Source organism: Aythya marila, assembly GCF_965140915.1.
Source record: "Aythya marila genome assembly, chromosome: 7".
In the NCBI taxonomy this organism is placed as follows: domain Eukaryota; kingdom Metazoa; phylum Chordata; class Aves; order Anseriformes; family Anatidae; genus Aythya; species Aythya marila.
In genome coordinates, this window is record NC_139048.1 from 20,527,846 (window position 1) to 20,547,203 (window position 19,358).

The 19,358-nt window shown below is 42.8% G+C and overlaps 1 protein-coding gene across 6 annotated transcripts in view; it reads left to right on the top strand.

Annotated features, from left to right (window-relative positions):
* LOC309880417 (tolloid-like protein 2) overlaps nucleotides 1-19,358 on the top strand; it is a 118,616-nt gene that overhangs the window by 39,516 nt on the left and 59,742 nt on the right. For 4 of the 6 annotated variants that reach the window (XM_082765348.1, XM_082765347.1, XM_082765351.1 and 1 more), the window contains 6 exons: nucleotides 6,053-6,127; nucleotides 8,520-8,690; nucleotides 10,353-10,470; nucleotides 10,824-11,002; nucleotides 11,297-11,402; nucleotides 16,376-16,500. In XM_082765348.1, the coding sequence (XP_082621474.1) occupies nucleotides 6,053-6,127; nucleotides 8,520-8,690; nucleotides 10,353-10,470; nucleotides 10,824-11,002; nucleotides 11,297-11,402; nucleotides 16,376-16,500 (774 nt within the window). The remainder of the gene's footprint in view (nucleotides 1-6,052; nucleotides 6,128-8,519; nucleotides 8,691-10,352; nucleotides 10,471-10,823; nucleotides 11,003-11,296; nucleotides 11,403-16,375; nucleotides 16,501-19,358) is intronic. The other 2 variants (XM_082765349.1, XM_082765352.1) reach the window with 1 other exon arrangement.

Below are 19,358 nucleotides of genomic sequence, written 5' to 3' on the forward strand. Positions count from 1 at the left end.
AAGGGATGTTAACAGGAGGGGGCCATGAGGTTTTGTACTGCCCACCAGAACAGCATTGGATGAACCCCAGCCAGCTCTTACCATTTCCTTAACACCTGGGGGTTCACTTCTGTTTTCCTGTACTTTCAAAGGAGAGACAGGTAAGAGGAGGATTATTGTGAATCAAGAAGGTTGTCATGGAGAAGCAGGCACCTGTTAGAACTTGATTGTTTGGATTCACAGGAAATCTAATGCAACAGAGCATAGTTGGTGCTACATATTGCTACTTTGATGTGTTGGAGGGGAGTGATTGCACGCTGGGTTTGCAAACCTGGTTGTGCAGCAGAGACATGAACGTGGTGGAAGTAGTTGTGTACTCACTTTAGCCTTTCATTTTCACTTGGCTGCGTTTTTTGAGTTAAAAAACCTTGCAGGACTCTCACTGGAAGAAACAGGCTGTAGGTTGCTTGCTTTCTTTTCTCTCCCATCTGTCTGTCCCTTTTTCACCCCAAGGGAAAGAGGTGGTTGGTAATAGCCTACAGGAAAAGGCCCTCTTCCATTCTTCTCAATCCTTCCCAGTCTCCAGAGAGTATTGCTCCTTTCAGCATTGACTCTTGGTTGAAGGACTGGTGAAGAGGTCAGTTCAGGTTCTTCCACTCCTTGCAACACCTTCTTTAAAAACAGAAGATGTGTCACAGTGTAAAAGTGATGCAGCCACTTCCAGAAAACCCAGAAGTGCCCAGGGAAAACACGGGGTGTTGGGGAGTGATGCTGCCGATGCTTCTGCTCTGCCTGCAGAGGATGGCCAGCAGAAGGACACATTAAGTGCTTTACAGCTCATGTTTTCAGCAGTGCTGCATTTGCTTAGCTGTGATCACCTTTCCCTTCTTGTGAACTTCTCTGGGAGGCTGGTGTCTTGTTCCTGCACGAGCATTTGCAGAGCTGACGTAGACATGACACATCTGCTTGTCAAACCTCTGAACCCTGGGATTCTCCTGAGTTACTGCAGCTAGTCAGCTTACTCTGAATAAGAAAAACAGATTCCTGAAGGGAATTTGGAGTTCGGAAATCTTTTCCTTTTTACTTTGTTTTTCCTTAAGTAAATTGAGGGAACGTCAGGTATTCCACTGACAGGAAATGGTAAAGGATCTATCTCAAATTATTTGCTTAGATCTCCAGGGCCCTGGGGTTTATGAAAAGGTTTTTCTATAGACTCTACCAGTTCTGGGAAACATCTGTTCTGCATTCTGAATGCATTTTCCCAACAGAGCTTGTTTTAATAAAATCATCACTTTCTCTGTGGTTAGAAAATCCATTGCAATAAAGGGTTTTGTGTGCCCTAAAAAGTTGTTGACCACTGGTTAATGAGGAAATTAAAAACCAGCATGTAACATCATTTGTCTTACCCTATGCTTTCAGAAGCTTCCCTGATGGTCATAATATGACAGAGTTTACCAGAACTAAAACTCTGAAAAGAGATGGATGCTTAATGTTACCTATACTTCTCGTTTTATATTTTGATTCTTCATTGTAGCCTCTGTTTGAAATCCAAACTCTAAGCTATGGTGTGTGACTAACACACGTGTTGAATAAAACTATTAAAGTGAAGAATTTTAAGGCATGAGGAGGGGAGATTAAATTGTAAATCTTTTTTTTGAATTTATGATGCATTTTTCCTTGATTTTGCCTGAGCTCTGAAATGGCTTTTCCTCCACCATAAGACATATTAAAAAGTCTTGCTGAGGTTCAGTTCATGTGAAACCAGATAATTATCTGTACAGTCAAGTTCTTTGCTGAATTAGAAAAGCAGGAGAAACTGGCAAAGTCACCAGGGCTCACTGGAGAGTCCTTTGCCCTTGATGGAGGTGACAAACGTAATGGTTGAAGCTACTGCCCAAGTTCAGCTATGTAGCCCTTCCCCTGTATGAAAAGCAGCCAGGAAAAGAAGAGGATATCCAGTGAACATGGTTGAGAGGATCTTCATGGGTTTGGAGAGAAAAAATTATCCTGGCGTGGAACTGCATTGAAGGTGAGAGGGCTTGATCTGGACATTATCTGTTCTTTCATCTTGGAAAAAAGGGAGATATTGGAGCTTCATCTCATCCAGCTGCCCATGTAGGAACATTTTGTGTTCTCAATCTGCAAGTTTTCAGACACCTACTATTCTTCTTGACTATCATTGGGTTTTAAACTAAAATTCTAGATAGGCGTAGTCTGAAAATTAAGGTTCTAGTAATTTTGCTTAGTGGGTAACTCAACTGACTCTGAACTAGTTTTCAGATAAAACTTTTCAGATAAAAACTTGAATACAGGTGTTGTTACAGCAGCCTCTCAAGCAGTTTTGCAGTGTTATGGGGGTATTATACAGTGTGCACCCTCAATAGGACGGTGGTGTGTATTTTCGGGCCCACAGCTTGTGTCCTAATTAGCAGACTGCTTAGCTGCTTTGCCTGGCTTTCCTCTCCTTTGTTAAACAACAAGGCCTTCATGCTTTTTGATCAAGTGGAAGGAAGCATGGAATTTTTATTTTGCAAGGGATCTCATCACCCTGTCTTCTGTAGTTCAGTCTACTTGCATTTTACAACAAACAAACAAAAAAACAGAATGCATGCAACAATAAATATATTCTCAAGCCTAACTTGCATCTGGTAGAAGACAAATTTACAGTTCAAATAAATTACTAAGGTGTCCTCCTTGTCCCAACCTCTCCTGTGGGCACTATGGATACTGTATGGAGTCTGTTTCTGCTCTTTGTTTGGATTACATGTCTTTTTGCCTGTGCTAGTGGCAGAAGGAAACTGCAAATAGTACAGTTTTATCCAACTCTTGGCATACTTTGTGCTCACTTTCTCTTAATCTGCTGCCTTTTATTTTGGTCCCAGCTGAGCAACTTGGACTCCTTTAAACAAAATTGGGTTTTCATTTTTCTCTTCTGGAAGAGGGGGAGAAACTGCTTTCTTTCCGACAATGCCACAGCCTGCTGCTTTCTGCTTCACTGGACCCTTACATATCACCTCAAGCTGCCTCTGTAGTTTTTGCAAACAATTTAGGCACCTGTTCTTCAGCCATGATTGTAAGCGTGGTGGATTTAACTCAGACTTACAGTGCATTTAAGCTACTGGAAGCAAGCTCCCTTGGCAGTGCTGGTCTGTGGGGAATAGAAAAATGAATTGTCGTGCAAGTGCACTCTAGGCTGAAGGTGAAATATTCCAGCCTGGGAGGAGAATCTTTTGTGTCTTTGTCAGGCTGTGCACAAGAGCTAAGTTATCGAGCAAGGGAGTCCAGCAATGCTCAGCTGGGGTTGTTAATTCCTACAAATCATTAGGAAGGAGAGAATCATAGAAGTGTGGGAGCTAAAGGAACGTTGAGGATTTAGTACAGCTCCGTACACAGAGGCATGATCAAACAAAATCTATAGATTTGTGATCTATACCAGCTATCTATAGCCATCAAACCAGTGTGATGGCTGGTCTGGCACAGCAACAGATAAGAAGTACTGAGGATGAAAGTGATTTTAGAGGACTTGATAACTGCTGGATATACATTAAAAAACAAGAAAGTCAGCCCTCTTTTGCTTATGTTACTAAAGGTTACTGTAAGTAGTAGATCAGGTCTGTCTTTTTATTACTATACATGGCATTGCATCAAACTGAAAATTTGCATTCTCCCTTTCAATGTTTCTAGTGATAATAGGCTTAAATGCATACATGGGCATTTCATGCTCTGGAGCAGTGATGGCTGGAATCTACTCTGCTCTCTGATGTGACAGAATAGTCTGACAGAAAGGTGCAACTTCAGGGACTTGTTGAGGGAGCAACAGGACCCACACATTGCCTGCAGTCTATGTGCAGTTGCTTCCGGACACAAGGTGCATTTCTTGACTTTACTGATAACATGCCAGGGACTTATCTTTGTCCTGCCACTATCATGCACTATCCTTCTCTTGGGAAGAATAAGGAGAGAGGATTAAATGTCTGTCAAGTCGTTATGGATGTGATGAGGTATCATAAGGATAAGAGATGTTTAAAAGCCCAATCAGAATCAGAAGAGTGTCTTCTAAAATTCTGAAATATGATTTCAAAATACCCCTGGGGGAGAGAAGGGTGTGGGTGCTCCCTGGCTGTCCTAGTGCGATTAGTAATGTTTGAAAATATCTGGTGTATCTGCGCACCCATATCTGGCTTTTGTGTAGCACTTTCCCGTTTCATGGGCTACAATGAGACAAAATATGCAAATATGTTTTAGATTTCATTAGTCACACTCATTTATTCAAACATCTCCTTTGCATAAGAAACCAAGGCTTGCACTGATCTCTGGGAAAGAATGTGTTCACAGCTTGGAAAAGCAGTCTGTGCAAATGACACTGCTGCACGGCAGAGGTCAGCAGCCTGGGTGCAGGAGAAGGGGCCCGGCTGCAGGGTTTGGTGCCATCATTTGCAATTCAATCCCATGCAGTTCCCTTTTAGGGGAACAATTCACTCAATGCAGAGTTGTTCTTTTTTCCTAATTCACCATATAATTCACCTCCCAATTTCAATTAAGAAGCAATCTGTTTGTGACTGCAAGCTGCATTTGTTTAGAAATACGAAATTATCCTTTGCTTCAGCAAAACCCACATACGTTAATAATTCTGGTGGTGAATGGCTGGTTGAGGTTTCCTTTAAATGCAATGGGATGTTGTGTGAAGAATAATGTACTTTGGGAGGGTGAAAAGTCCTGGGGATGTAAAATTTAACTAAGAAGAGGAACTTTTGTTGAGCTTGGGCTTAAGGAAGTGACAAGGACTGGGTATGAAAGAAAACAAAGGGAAATCTTAGGATGGGGCATTGGGGCTGGAAAAGAGTGATAGAGTTCAGAGCAATCCATCTTGTTGAATCAGGCTTGTTCCTGTTCACACATCTAGTGGCTTTTGTCCAGTCAAGCTCTGTTAAATTATGGCACTTCCTTTGGGAGACAATTCCCTGATTTAGTGTGTCTCTTGGACCAGGAAGCTTTAACCTATAGTCAGCTGAGAGTCTGGGTATTTTATTTTCCTCTGGTTCATTTTATTGCTCTCTTCCAATCATGCCTTTCCTGGTATGCTAATTAGTTCTTGTAACATAATATTGGGGGGATAGAATTTGATGCCTTCCTCCCAGGTGTCAGAGATGTACCTTTCCCCATGTTCTTGCCTACTTGGAGGGGCTGGAGGAGGTTTTGCAAGAAGCCAGCTCCAGAGCAGAGTATCTTCCAGCTGGCAAAGCTAGACTGTTTCATGCAATGGAACGTTTCCAGCTCTCTTGAAAGTGGGACATCTCTCTTGAAGCATCTACACTGGGTGCAGCAGTGCTGCATGAGTAACAGTATCCCACTTGCTGCATCTGATGGTTGATCATGTTCTTCGTACTTCACCTTGCCACCAAGACTATAGAAGCTTGCTCTTGCTGATACTTCTGCAGAGATCAGCCCAGTCCCTTCTTCTCACAAGGGACCCATGATACTAGGGTGGGAAATGAGGGAGGGTGACAACAAGGATGGTGTTAGAGGCACTGCTTAAGGCAGTGGATGTAGTCCCAAAGCACATTTTATTTGTGTTATACATCTCGTTGTCTCGTGTTGTGCTCTTTGACCCTAGGCATGATTTTTGAATTTTTCTTCCTACTACAGTAACATGGAGAGCTTTCCTGCCAAAGAGATGCTGGGTTGATTTTCCATGTCGTTTCTGTGTCTTCAGTGTCTTGTTGCCCAGCCTTCTGTGCTGTGTATAGCTGCTCTTTGGTGTCTGTGGTGTTCCTAAGTTGGAATGTGCAGAATGGAAAGGCTTCCCTAGAAGAGACTTTTTGCATTTTCAGTATATGGGGAAACTGAGGTACAGGGTGATTATGAGTTGAAAGGTACCATTGTAGTCTAGGAAGATATCCAGGAAAAGAGCCCAGCGTTATCAGGTTTTTAATTCCTGCTCCCTGTACAGGTAAAGCAGCCAGTTTCTGTGGCCAGCAGACACACAAATGGCCTCACTGACAGCAGTTGTTCTTCCTGTGTCAGAGTTCTGACAGTGTACTCACCAGATGTCTCTGCTCTTTTTCTTTTGCAGGAGGCCTTGGAGAACAGTCTGTTGCGCCAAGCGAGAATGCCACTTCAACTGATAGTAAGAAAGCAGTTAAAAAGGGTAATGTGGTACCCCACCCAGACCTTTGGGTATCTTTTGTTTACTATTTTATCCTCTGTAAAACAAAGCTTTGTCCTGTGTATAGGTGTGTGACTCCATGCCTGGGAGACCAGCCCTTCCTAGGCATCTGTATTGGTGCATTTGTTGGCGTTGGTGGACTCTCTGCAAGGGTGGATTTGCCTTTCATGGTGTGGTGGGTTGACCCAAGCATCCACACTTGAGCTCACCCAATTCCCTCTCCCCCAGTTGGATGGGGGAGAGAACAGGAAGAGCAAAAGCAAGAGAACTCATTGGTTAAGATTAAGACAGTTTAAGAAGTGAAGGAAAGGGGCAGGGAGGGGAACACAAAACAACAACAAATGAACAAGTGATGTAAAAGCACTCACTCACCCCCTAACACAAGCAGAGTAATGCTCAGCCAGTTTCTGAGCAATGGCTACCTTGGAATACAAAACCCTGCAGTTTTATTGCTGAGCATGGTGTCAGATGGTATGAAATATCGTTTAGACTAATTTGAGTCAGCTGTCCCAGCTGCATCCTACGCCATGCCTGCTCACTTGGGTGGAAAGGGCTCAGCAGAGTGAGAAAAAGAAAGCCTTGACACAGTGCAAGCACCATTCAGCAATAGCCAGGACATTGGTGTGTTATCAGCACTGTTATAGCTACAAATCCATAGCAATACCGTATGGGCTGCTATTAAGAAAATAACTCCATCCCAGCCATACCCAATGCATATAGGTAGCCACAAGTGTTACTGGGCAGCAAAACAATTTGTCTCCAAAGCAGAGTGTGTAATGCTAGCTGGCTGCTTCTTGCTGTTGGGATGTTTCAGCTAAACTCATTTAAGCTTCTGTTCCCCTGAAGCTGGGAGATCACCTAGGCAAAGTTTTGCAGTTGTTTTTTTCCCACTCTTGTAAGGAGGGTACTGCTCCAAACCTGCAATATTACAGGTATTCCCACAGGGTTGCTGTGCTCTGTACAAGATGTTTGTGACCACTGTGTGCAAGAGGGACTGGTGTTTCTCCCTGGTAGACAGAGGCACTGAAGCAGAGAGACCACACAGCAAGTCAGTCTGTGGGGGGCATGTCCTGTTCATGAGCTACTATATTCCCATGTCAGGGCTGCTCACATCTCCTGAACAGTTGGCAGGTTGCTCCCACCTCACTGTTTTGCCTTAGAGGTTGGCTGGTGCTGCTGTCAGAATGAACCTGAGCTGCCTCTGCTAACCAAAAGAGTCTGAGAGAGCCCTGAGTGAGTTTCAGAGGGCAGCTGTGCCCTTCTAAGGCCCCAGCAGTACCTTTGTGGGATAGATGTATGCAAACAAGGGAAGGGCAGTTCTTATTTAATTGTGGGAACCCTGCAACAGTGGAGCATCTTCCTTGCAGGGTCCAGCAGCTGGTTTGAGGATGGGAGAGCTTCTGAAGTGGCTGGTGCAGCCAGCGTGCTGGGGAGGTGCTCCAGAGTTAAATGGAACAAAAGGCAAATTTCCAGCCTTGTCCTACAGCTGAGAGCAAGCCCTATAGCCGGAAGGGCAGGGCCTGATGAAACAGGAGGATGGGTTTGAAGTTCATTCCTTCCATTCCTCTGCACTGCCTCAATTTCCTTCCAATTGTTTTGGTCCCTTCAGCCTTGACAGTAGTGGTTTGCTTTACCCCTGTTTCTGCTGGCAGGATGAATAGGAGAAGACACTCTCAGCAGCCTCTCTAATCGCAGGAGGAAGGGCTCAGCGGGGCTGGTGTTTTTTTCACAACCCAGCAGCCCATGGCCCTGACTGGAGAAACAAAGCTGTAGCCAGTCTTGATGATTTCCATATGAATCACAAGACCACAGCTGGATTTTAGATCTCTCCTCTTGGAGCTTCAAAAAGGCCTGCCAGCACCAAGGAGCCACTGTCAGCAGAGTTGCCTCTTCAGAGCAAGAAATGAGATACCTGTTCAGTTTTTCTTCTTATATTATTGCTCCTTTTCATTAAAACAAAGAGGTTCAGCAAGGAGATTTGTACTAGGTATAGAATGCATCAACTTTTCCACCTTAAACATCCCTCCTCTAGCAGTGATCGTCTGTCCGATCTGTATATGTTTCCTGTATTGAGAGAGTGCTGCTATTTGAGAGAGCAGGTAGCCTGAGACAGCAGGGGCGTCCCTTTACACCTTTCTGGGAGAATAGGTTTGTCATAGTGCATAGTGAGAGTCCATGACAAGAAGGGCCAGGTTTTCACAGATTAACTGTCGCCAAGTCCCAAATAAATCACTGGCAAATCTGGCTATGGCTTCTGGTTTGGTTTAACATCTTGCCTTTTCTGTTTTTCTTTTTCTGAAGCTCCAGGGTATTACCTGAGGGCTGCACATGGAACTAAAGAGGATTTAAATGGTATTGCCACTCTGTCTTGCAGACGGCAGGCAGAACACAACGCTCGTGAGGAGACCGAAGAAGGAGGAATATAAAGATGAGTCAGGGATGGATAAACAACCCTCTCCAAGAGTGCGCAGGGCAACCACATCCAGGGCTGAGAGGATCTGGCCAGGGGGAGTCATCCCCTACGTGATTGGAGGAAATTTCACAGGTCAGTAGTGAAAATGTTGCTCCTTGTTTGCTCAGGGGTGAGTGTCACAAAATGTGTGAGAGATCTCGGGAGCAGTTTTCCCACAAATGGCTTGGATTTTGGGGAACATTTTTCCTGAGGCAGGGTGGTGAGCGTGTGATTGCACAAGGAACTGTGTGCTGTGGAAGCCTGAGATGGAAGTGTGCAGAGAGATGGTTCTCCTCTTGGAGTCCAAGAAATAACTGGGTGACTTGGTTGCTTTTCTTGATTGCTTCACGGACCAGCATCTGTGAACTACAGTTACACCCCATGTTTCCAGAAAGGGACCCTCTCTGCAGCTGGAAGAGCAGGGCAGTTTGGGAACCACTCTTGTACAGTGTGGGGTTACCTCCCCAGTCCTGCTCCTCCTGCCAGTTAGGGGTGATTCTCAAGACCTCCTTAACAAGTTCACTAAGATCCTGTCTCATTCTGGCACCCAAGCTTCTGCTAGGAGTCCATGAAGCCCTAATGGAAAGGTCTGTTCACCTCATAAAAAAGGAGTGGCATGTGTAACCTAGCAGGATATTGAGTAGCCTGTTAGCTTCAGGTATCCCACAAATTTGTCAGAGAATAGACATCCACATCCTTCAGAGTCTGACAAGAGAGTCCTCTCTATATTGTGTGTGTCCCACTCCCCTAACCATCCAGAGAAGGTGACACCATCCTTCCTTTTGGGTGACTGTAAGAAGCAGCTCTTGCAGTAGTGCAGTTCTATATTACATTCAGCTTGGTGTTTTGTCTCAGATAAGTGTCCTCTGTGAAACTCGTCTCTGCATTCCTTGTACTTTTTCAATGTACTTCTGGCCTTTCCCCACATTTTAGTCTTTCTTGAGAGTGGCAGCTTACTCTGTAGCCCTGTGTATCCCGGAGGCTATGTTGGAAAGACAGTACTGTAGTGAGGCCTCCTGGAGCCACGTCTGGGGCATCACTTCCTGGCTGTCTGTGTGACTGTTCTGGAAGCAGCTGAGTGACCACTGCTGGTATCCTGCTCCCTGGGGAGGCAAAGTGTTGTTGCCTGTCTTCTTGCTAGTGTGAGCCAGGCATAATACCCTTCTTGCAGGCGTCTTCCTGTTCAACTCCTGATTTGTCCCTGAGTTCAAGCACAGACCAGCAGTGTATCTCTGCCTTCTTACACAGCCCTCAGACCACTCCGCCTCTAGCTACAATACTGCTTTTGGTTCTGATTTTAAAGATAAATTATCTGGCAATAGTTTTGCCTCAGTTTTGTAGAGCACGTGTAGCAGTGATGTGAGATTCCTGGGCCTTGAAAGCTGTGCATGGTGATTTTATGTTGCAGCATGTCACTGAGTAACTGGTGCACAGAGCAGAATACTCAGGAGCTATGCCAGAGTGACCTTTACCTGATGAGGTGACATTTTTTTATGAAGAAACACTGATGTGCTTAATCAAGTTTGTAGCCTGTTTAATTAGAGCCATTAATTCATCAAACACAGAAAGAGAGAAAACTATGATACAGTAAGTTAGTGCAGAAGTACGAATAGGGTTCCAGATTCCTGTAGGTGTCTACAGGTATGGGATTGACTATTGGAAAGGTTGACTGTACCCCTATTCCTATAACATCTGTTAGAGATTTTCTTGAAAGCCAGGCCTTCACTGTTGGCTATTCTTGGATTTATTTTTCAGGAACCCAAAGAGCTATCTTCAAGCAAGCTATGAGACACTGGGAGAAGCACACTTGTGTGACATTTGTGGAGAGAACTGATGAAGAGAGTTTCATTGTGTTCACATACAGAACATGTGGGTAAGCAATACATACATTCCCTGAAGCTATGTTGCAGATGTGTCTTTTATTATATGGCTTTGTAAGTCTGTCTCTGGTCAGAATAAATATGGGGGGAATCTGTCCTTTATGGTTTCTTTTCCTAGGATAACACTTAAGGTGAATGTATGCATTTTTACAAACATGCAATTATTTCTTTCTAGATACACATACACATACAACTGTGTGCATGCATACATATTATATATATCTGTATATATATACACACTTGCACATTTAAGTACATATAGTGTATGAAACTGCTGGCCTGTCCCTGTCTCAGACGTTCCCAATTCAATGATGACCTGTATGGGTTTGTGGGTTTTCTTTTCCAGATGCTGCTCATATGTGGGCCGCCGAGGTGGGGGCCCTCAGGCCATATCCATTGGAAAGAACTGTGACAAATTTGGGATTGTGGCTCATGAGCTGGGTCATGTGGTAGGTTTCTGGCATGAGCACACACGGCCTGACAGAGACCAGCATGTCACAATCATCAGGGAGAATATACAGCAAGGTAAAATGGCACTTCTGGTTATTCTGCTTTGCTTTTGGCTGGGTGGAAATCGTCTTCCTTGCTGGGCTTATGCAAAACCCTAGTGGTCTGTGAGCTGGGATGAAATAAAAATACTGCTAGTCCTTCCCTAGAATAAGGGCCAAAATAGTTGAACAAGTAGAGATTTTGGATGTCCAGCAGGAACTGTTGGAATGTAGGAGGATATTCCTTTAATTCTAGATTCTTAGATCAGGAAGGATTTTTTTTTTTAAACTTTTTAAGTGATTTTTTTTTTCACTTTGTATGGTAACACAGGTCAGGAGTACAACTTTTTAAAGATGGAAGCTGGGGAAGTGAACTCGCTGGGAGAGACTTACGACTTTGACAGCATCATGCACTATGCTAGGAACACATTCTCCAGGTGAGAATTATAGACTATCTGTCCTTACTACTATTTTTAGCAGTCATCATTAGCTGTGTAGAATACCTGGAGAAATATCTGTTTGAAAAAGCAAGGTATGTGAAGAGAGTTATTGCAGACTACTGTTTTTTCCCTGCTTACTGTATTCACCTAATACTGGTAATCCAAGAGACTTTCCAAAGCTGTGTTAGCATGTTTTGCAGCCTTCCCAGCCAGCGTGTATGTGTGTGTATCTGCCCATCTGCAAGGGGATAATGCTAAAATCAGCTTTGAATCTCATGGTTGTGCAGCTCTTGCTTTTGAGTTACAATATTACCTTCTGAGCCCCCAGCAACTTTGCCAAGGACTTGAAACTGTAGGTCACGATTTTTAATTGCTTGGGTATTTTTAACCGTTTGTGTATGTGTTCTAGATCATAGCCTTGCAACTTTGTAATTCTGTGTGATTGGGTTGCTCATGGAGTACTTTTCAGCCCCATTCCTGACCCAGCTAATTGGCCAATTTCTGTGTGGGGTGTTATTTGCCCTTAACTCCCATGTCGTCCCTCCAGATGCAGCCCATTTTCTGAGCAGAGAGCTCTACTGGGAAGGTGTGGTGAGGTGAAATTAGTATACTTATTTATGTCCTGGATTTGGAATGAGAGCTACTGGATGACCAGCTCCATTTTGCTACATTTTGAAGGTTTTTCCATAAATAGAATAGGAGCTTTCCTTCACGATATATCCCAAGTGAAGGGGATGAGAGGTAGAGCACAAATATTCATGCTCTCAAGAGCTTTTTTGTTGCTGAAATTAAATATGCCCTTGGGGCTTTTTTATTTTATTTGCCAGCTGTATGGGAGTACTGAGCCTATTGTTTTGTGCTTTTGTTTCTGAAACTTTGCATCAACCAGGGGGAAATTATCAAACTTGCTAAAGTGTTGCTTGTTCTGGCAGGAGGAGATGGTGGCTGGGCAAGGGTGCTTTGCAGCCTTTAGAGATTTCTTTGGATCAGATACCCAAAGCAAACAATTTTTCTTCCCTTGAGGCATCTGCTAGATCCTTCCAGCATTCGCTAGGCTCTAAATGGTTGGAATTGTCTTGCACAAAAGCAGGATTAAGTTATTACTGCCATTTATATCGTGGATACCTTTGAGTCTGTCTCTCTTGAAAACCACGGTCCTTCAGAACACTGCTGGGCCAAAAAGGGATAAAAATGGCAAGAGTCCTTCTAAATTTAAATTGGTGCTTAATAGGATTTTTAAGTCTGTTTTCTTTAAGTCTTTTGTCTCTGTGACCCACCCTCACCCCAGTACCAATCTTTGTGCAGGAATTGAACTGAGCACTAAGTGGATCTGTGGGCTGATTGTGCTTTCAGGGTAAATAGGCAGTGCTGGGAACAGGCTTTTATTTTACCAAAGCCTGTCTTGAGATCTGCTGACCTGGGGAATGACGCTTGCTTTGACCAATGAGCATGGATACAGATTTGTGAGTGTGTGCATGTCTCCTTCCCACCTTACTGAATTTTACAGGTATTAGACAACTGCAACTAACAAAGGCATAGAGCCCATGAAGACGCTAAGTTCTAGCAAGGTTCATTATTCCTAGTAGCTAGATGTGAGAGACGCTGCATAACCTTAGAAAAAGAAGGACTGTAGCAGGTTAATACATCAGCAGACTATAGAAAGTCCATGTAGGAAAAAGATGGTATGAGCACCATACCAGTGGAGAACAACGTATGAATGAGGAGAACATGAAGGATTATGAATAATCTGGCACAAGAGTCTCTAAAGCTGCACCTGCAACGCAATTGTCTTGAAGTAACTCCTACATAGCAGTCAGCACAACTCTTTGTTGCTTATAACTCCTGGTGAATACTGGTGATAACAAATCAAGTGATGTTTCACATGTTCAAATACTGCTGCAATTCCTAGGCAATTTTTATTCTAATCTTTGTGCCTAGGACAGAAATGTACAGTTTTTCTGAGACGCAATGAGCCCTAGCAGTGGAAATTGCTTCCAATGGTGCTTTTGAAAAATGTGGCTTTTATTTCCCGGTGCATTCTTTACAAACATGGAAGCAAATTATGTTGAATTTTGCTGTCTCATAAAACAATTTCTGTTATTGCTTTCAAGATCTACAAATGGCAGTCTAACAACAAGAAAGTTTAAACCTTTAGACTCCTAAGCAAATAGTGGATTACCTTAGTTCAGTAAGCCTCTTGGTAGTAGGCATGGCAGTATGTCCTGGAGTTACAGCACATGGCTCTGCTTTTCTGCGAAGCTTCTGTTTGAGTCAGGGTGCAGGAAGCACTGTCTGCAAGGCAAGGGGAATCTTCATGTATTTGCAACACACCATCCTAATCCTCCACACTTATATCCTCCACAGGTTTTACTGTGTGAAGTAGGGTTATGTTGTCTCTCTTCTTCAGATGGGGTTGTAACTACAGAGTAGGGACAAACTGTAGCTGTCTGAAGTTGGGTGCTTAACCTGCATTAAATATATGCTTCCTTGAGTGGTGGTTTAAACACCTGTCTCTATTGACCTCAGATGGGACAGTGAATTATCAGCATTTCTCGAGATTAGTTGATAACTTCATGATATTTGCATAACACATTTGTGGTGCTACGTGAATCTTAAAGACTCTTAGGAATCTTAATGACTTTTCAGTAGAGCATCTCTACTGAAACTCTGTCATTCTCAGCTGATAGCCGTGGTGGGTTGTGCTTGACTTAACCAATGCATTGGGCAACTAATGCATGCTCTGCCTACATGTATGCCTTCACATCAGGAGAAAGGGGCATATGGTATTCTGGTTCTCTTCCTCAGTCTGGAAGAAGAGGTTAGGTATCTTATTCAAGAATGGTTCTGGTGTTATACTGCCTGAACTGCTTTGTTTAATGGTATCTGCTTGGTGTTTATTAATTTGTGAAGCAAAGTATTGGTGCTCTTAGAGACACTTACCAAACATGCATCTTAACATCATCAGTATTCCTAACCAAATGGGGTTTGGTTGGGCAGCATGGAACTGCTGGAACCTATGAGGTTTAGGACAGAAGGACTCTCCTTTGTTCTCAGTTTGACTGTGAAATGATAGGAATATTGCCTCCTTAGAGCTGTGTTCAGCAATGCTTGTGAGGGGAGTACAAAATTCAGTTGGTGGAAAAAAGTGAAACCTTAAATCTTCCTGCCCCAGCCTAGGGTACATCCTTCTGGAAGAAAATGTGTTTGGCAGGTAATAAGGGATCACAAGGTAATTTGAAGTTGTGGGTTGTTTGCTTTGTGTGAGCAATACCCTAGATGTATGTTATGTGCAGGAGGCTGGAGGCTATGTGTATGCAGTTGTGTGGGCTGGAATGGTCAAAAGAACCAAAGGTTTACATGCACAAGTGGTGGTTACTCAGTTAAACTTTGTTAGTCCTCGCTGGTTAAGCCTGGGAATCAGCAGAAAGCCTTTCACTGCCACAGAACTATGTCCCTGCCACATGCCAAGTTCTTTTATGAACTCCAGAGATGGCTTGCAAAATTACCATGAGCAGATTGATCTGCCTCTGTGTTCATGTTGTTTCTGGAATTGGAGTATGTATTTTTGATACATAAATAAATTCAGATTGAAGCATGCAGCTGGCTTGTAGAACGCCAGCCTGAATTTGTCAATCAACATTTGATGGGCTTACCTCAGAACTCGTAAGCACTGATTTTATTGCTGATCAGGAATTTTCATACCGCTGGGGAAAAAAAAAAAAAAAAAAAAAAAACCTTCCTTGCAAGAGTCGATTCATTTCTTAAGCAGATTAAATTCCTTCCCCTCTATTTCTTCTGTCAAATCAAATATTTACAAACGATTTTTTCCCACAAAATATGTTTAATTGAATGATATTTTCTGTTCAAGAATGCTAACTACAGCTTTGGACAGCTGTGATCTACATACTCTGCTTGTAGTATTTATTTAAAATTAAGCCAAAGCAAAAACTATCTGAAACTTCTTGATGTCCTTACTCAGCTGAGCAGCCCAATGAATAAGCTTAACCCATACCTGAAGATTCTTATATCAGGACTTGCAGCACTAAAATTACTGCTTCTGCCCTGACTTTTCCATTTGACTCTGTGAACTAGTATCCATTCCTTCAGAAAGAGAACTGCATCACGGAGCTGATGCCGAAGCTTCAAACTCATTGTTAGCATTGGCACTGTCAGGCCCGTCAGACACTCAGGGATGTGGTGAAATGGCTCCTGTGAACCGGACAGTCTGACTACTAGAGCTCCAATTTTTACCAACCTGGCGTTCCATTTTCTGATTCTTTCCTCCCACATTAGCTGTGCAGCCTTAATGTTCTCTTGCGTGCAGGCTCTTGCATGTGTGCATTGACTTTGCATTTGGATGGAAGTGAGGCCTGAGCTTAAATCCTTTGCTGGACTGAGATCAGAAGTGCAGTAGAGAGCTCCCAAGTATGAAGTACAATGTGGAAGAAATAGTAGCAAGGGAAAAAAGGCAGAGACAAATGGAGTTATTAGCCTGGAAACTCATGCAGAACAAAGGTAGAACACTCGATCTGTTTCTCATCTGTGGCAACCACAGCCACTGCTGGTCCAACCCCACCTGCTACTGAACAAATAGCCCTTCCCTCTGCTCATGTGTCCAATCTGTGCTCCTGCTAAGCCAGATGTGCCATGAACCTTCTGCAAGAATATTTCATTGCTTTTTCTGATTTATGGCAATGGATGTGTCTATGCTGAAACACCAAACAGTGGCAATTCTGATATATAAAAAGAATTTACTGGCTTGGCAAACTTGCCTGTACATTTGGAAGCTATCTGCTACAGGGAGATGGCCACCTCAAGACATGCAGTTGTTAAAATCCGTATTACTCTTTCTTGTTAGCATGGGATACTTGCTCAAGGAAATGGAGTGGGAGGCCTGCCAGGATAGCTTTCTGTGCATTATGTCACATTTCTTACTTCACTACTCTTTGTCTCTCTGTTCTTCCCTTTAGAGGGGTTTTCCTCGACACCATCCTTCCCCGTCGTGATGATAATGGGGTCCGGCCAACTATTGGTCAGCGTATTCGCCTGAGTCAGGGAGACATTGCTCAGGCGAGGAAGTTGTACAAGTGCCCAGGTAAATATGGCTTGTGGGAAGAGCTCCTGCTTTATCATAGACAATGCTGAAAAGCATGGGAGTTCAAGAGCACGTTAACAATCTCTTTGATGAAAGGACTCAGGAAATGTAGGCCATCCAGTGCTTCAAGCTGAAGCTGTGGGAGAACTGATCTTGTCTAACGTGTGTCTCCTATTAGTACTTTGCCAGTATTCCTGTTTTAGGGCTTTGGTATCTGGTATGTTGGAGTCTCCTCATACCAGCTGTCAAACTGTTGATTTTTTATATAGGTGTTGTCCCAAGGGAGAGCTTTAATGAAATCCTAAGTGGTTATGGTGTGTGTTGCACTAAGACTTTGGGAGTAACATGGAAGACAGCTCAAAGATTTTTGAAACAGCCAGGTACTAGAAGCTGTTGCTTTGGACTGCTGAGGGGAGGGTTGCATCCTTCTTTCTGCTGCAGAAGATGTGATAGACTGGGAAGAGCTTTGATTGAGAACCTATCTAAATGTATATGAATACTAAAGACAGATAGTCTGAATCCTGCTTTATCTGAAGTCTGCAAAGATTGGCAAAAGGAGCATTGGTGTCACAGCTATGATTTAGAGACTAAATTTATCCACCAGAATAAAAGAATCCTTTTAAATTGGAGATGTTAGTAAAAGCTTATACAACAGTTTTAGCTGAATAGATCAATAGAGAAAAACAGATTTCAGAGAAGAATCCTGCCAGACTTAAGAACAAGTAGAATATCAGGATGTAAAGAGATGCTTCAAGGAAAGATGGCACTCTGTCTGGCACCTGTGTCGTGGACCGCAGCAAATGAGAACAGAGGTAGCATGGAAGGTGTTATGGTTGGAGGGAGAAAATTTAACTAGCTCTGAGTATCTGCTGGTAGCAGAACATCTATGAGAAGACACTAGATAATGAGAGAGTTGCCCTAGTTTTGCAGAATGACTCTTAACATTTGTAATAATGCAGGGAGGGAAAAAAGGACTTTTGCAAGTGTGGTTGGGAAGTTTATCGAAGTGGGTGAGTCTGGCCAGCATATTGATCTGATTGAGAATGGCTTCGATTGATCGTAAACCTTTCCCAGATCAGTGTGTGCTAAACAGAACAAAAGGTTAATCTGCCTGGGATAAGCATATAACAGGGAGAGGGGAGAAGGTGGGAAGGAGAGAGAAGTTTTGCTGGTATACAAAGTCATATTGTAAGTTAACAGCTGGCTAGCACTGATCTGTGCTGAAAAGCCACAGAAAATGGTCTGTAGTTGGTGTGCAAATCCTCTCTCTAGGTATATGTCTTCTCTAGGTATAGATCAGAGAATATGGGTTCATAAGGGTCTAGAATAAATTGTGAGGATCAGCAGTACTTCAGGGTCCATGATGTTTGGGGATCACTGCTTAGTTTATAGTGAGGGATGTAACTTTCCTAGGTGTGCTAATCTTAACTAACAATTTTTTTTCTTTTTACAAATCATATTTTTTTCAAGTAAATCCCCTTTTGGCTGAAGAAGATGAAGTTCTAGAAAAATTACCTCAATTTGCTTTAGGGATTGGGTTGTTAGAATACTCCAAAAATAAATGAATAAATAGGGATGCCTTGCACCACATTTTTGATTGAGTCAGACTTAATCAAGTTAGACTTTTCAGCCTCTTAGCTGGAAGCATTGACTACAAATTCAGATTTCTTGAGGCAAACTGAAAAGCTGCTTTTGGCCTGAGGTTAAAGTCAAACTAAAAGCTATGAAGCAACTTTTTTAAAAAAAGAGGACCCTTCTGAGTCTCAAGATTTCTACTTGCAAAGTAAAAACTTGTTTTTTTTTTTTTTTCCCCACAAAACTTAGCAGAGGGGTTATTTCTATTCAGAAAATATTTGGCAGCAGAATGATCAGAGCTTTAAGCCTACAAAACCAACTTTCTTCAAATATCTATTGATTTGTTTGTTTTGTGTGACATCAAAATTTATACACAGGTTGCATTTGAAGAGAAGGGGTGCAGTATTTTTAATGAAACAGACATCTGCAGCTGCAGTTTGAATCTGTAGCTTGGAAAATGTTCTTCTGCAAAATGCAAAGCTCAGGAGTTCAAAACCAAGGAGCTTGGTTGTATGTTCGAGCAGGATCTGACTGAGATAATTGGTTAAGGACAACTTTGTTCAGTAGTCAAGCTGAGGACTTTTAGGTGAAATACAGCCACATGATCCAGGAGTTGAACAACAGGTGGTTTCCTGTTTAGTAAGAGAGTATCTGTTTGAATCCCCACTGCCAAAAAAATCTAGAATGATGGAAGAAGAGTTACAAGTGTGCACTGGTACGAGCCAGAACGACTGTTGTCTATTATAAGAGACATGGCTTTCCAACTCATTAGACTTTTGGCTGCTACATTTTGGGCTGTCTTAACTTTTCTGTCTAAAACTTTGCTGTTTTAAATTGCTTTTAATTCCCTGAAGCTTACACCTGCTGGGTTAAAGTTAGTGCCAAGCCAGGTGGAACCGGATGAAATTTGCTGAAGGAATTTCTGGAAGGCAAGATGAATTCTACTGCAGTAAATGCTGGTTTTGAAATGGCTGCATAGTAGAGGCTTTGATGAATATAGTCACTATAAAAGCCTGTCCTGCTATCTTGTACAGTGCTAAAGGAAACAGACCCATATGGCTCTGTTATCTGTATAATGGTTATACGTTACATTGAGAATGGTCCTGCATTGTTATCCCATCCAATTCCCTGTGAATTTTCAAAAAGATGTACTGGTGAACAGTAAGTGCTTGCTTCTCAACTACTTCATTTACAAATGAGTTTTGAAGTATTCACCTCTTCTGCTTTGGTTTTCACCTCCATTCCTTTCTAGCAGCTTGGGTGTGCATTAGCCTCTTAACCAT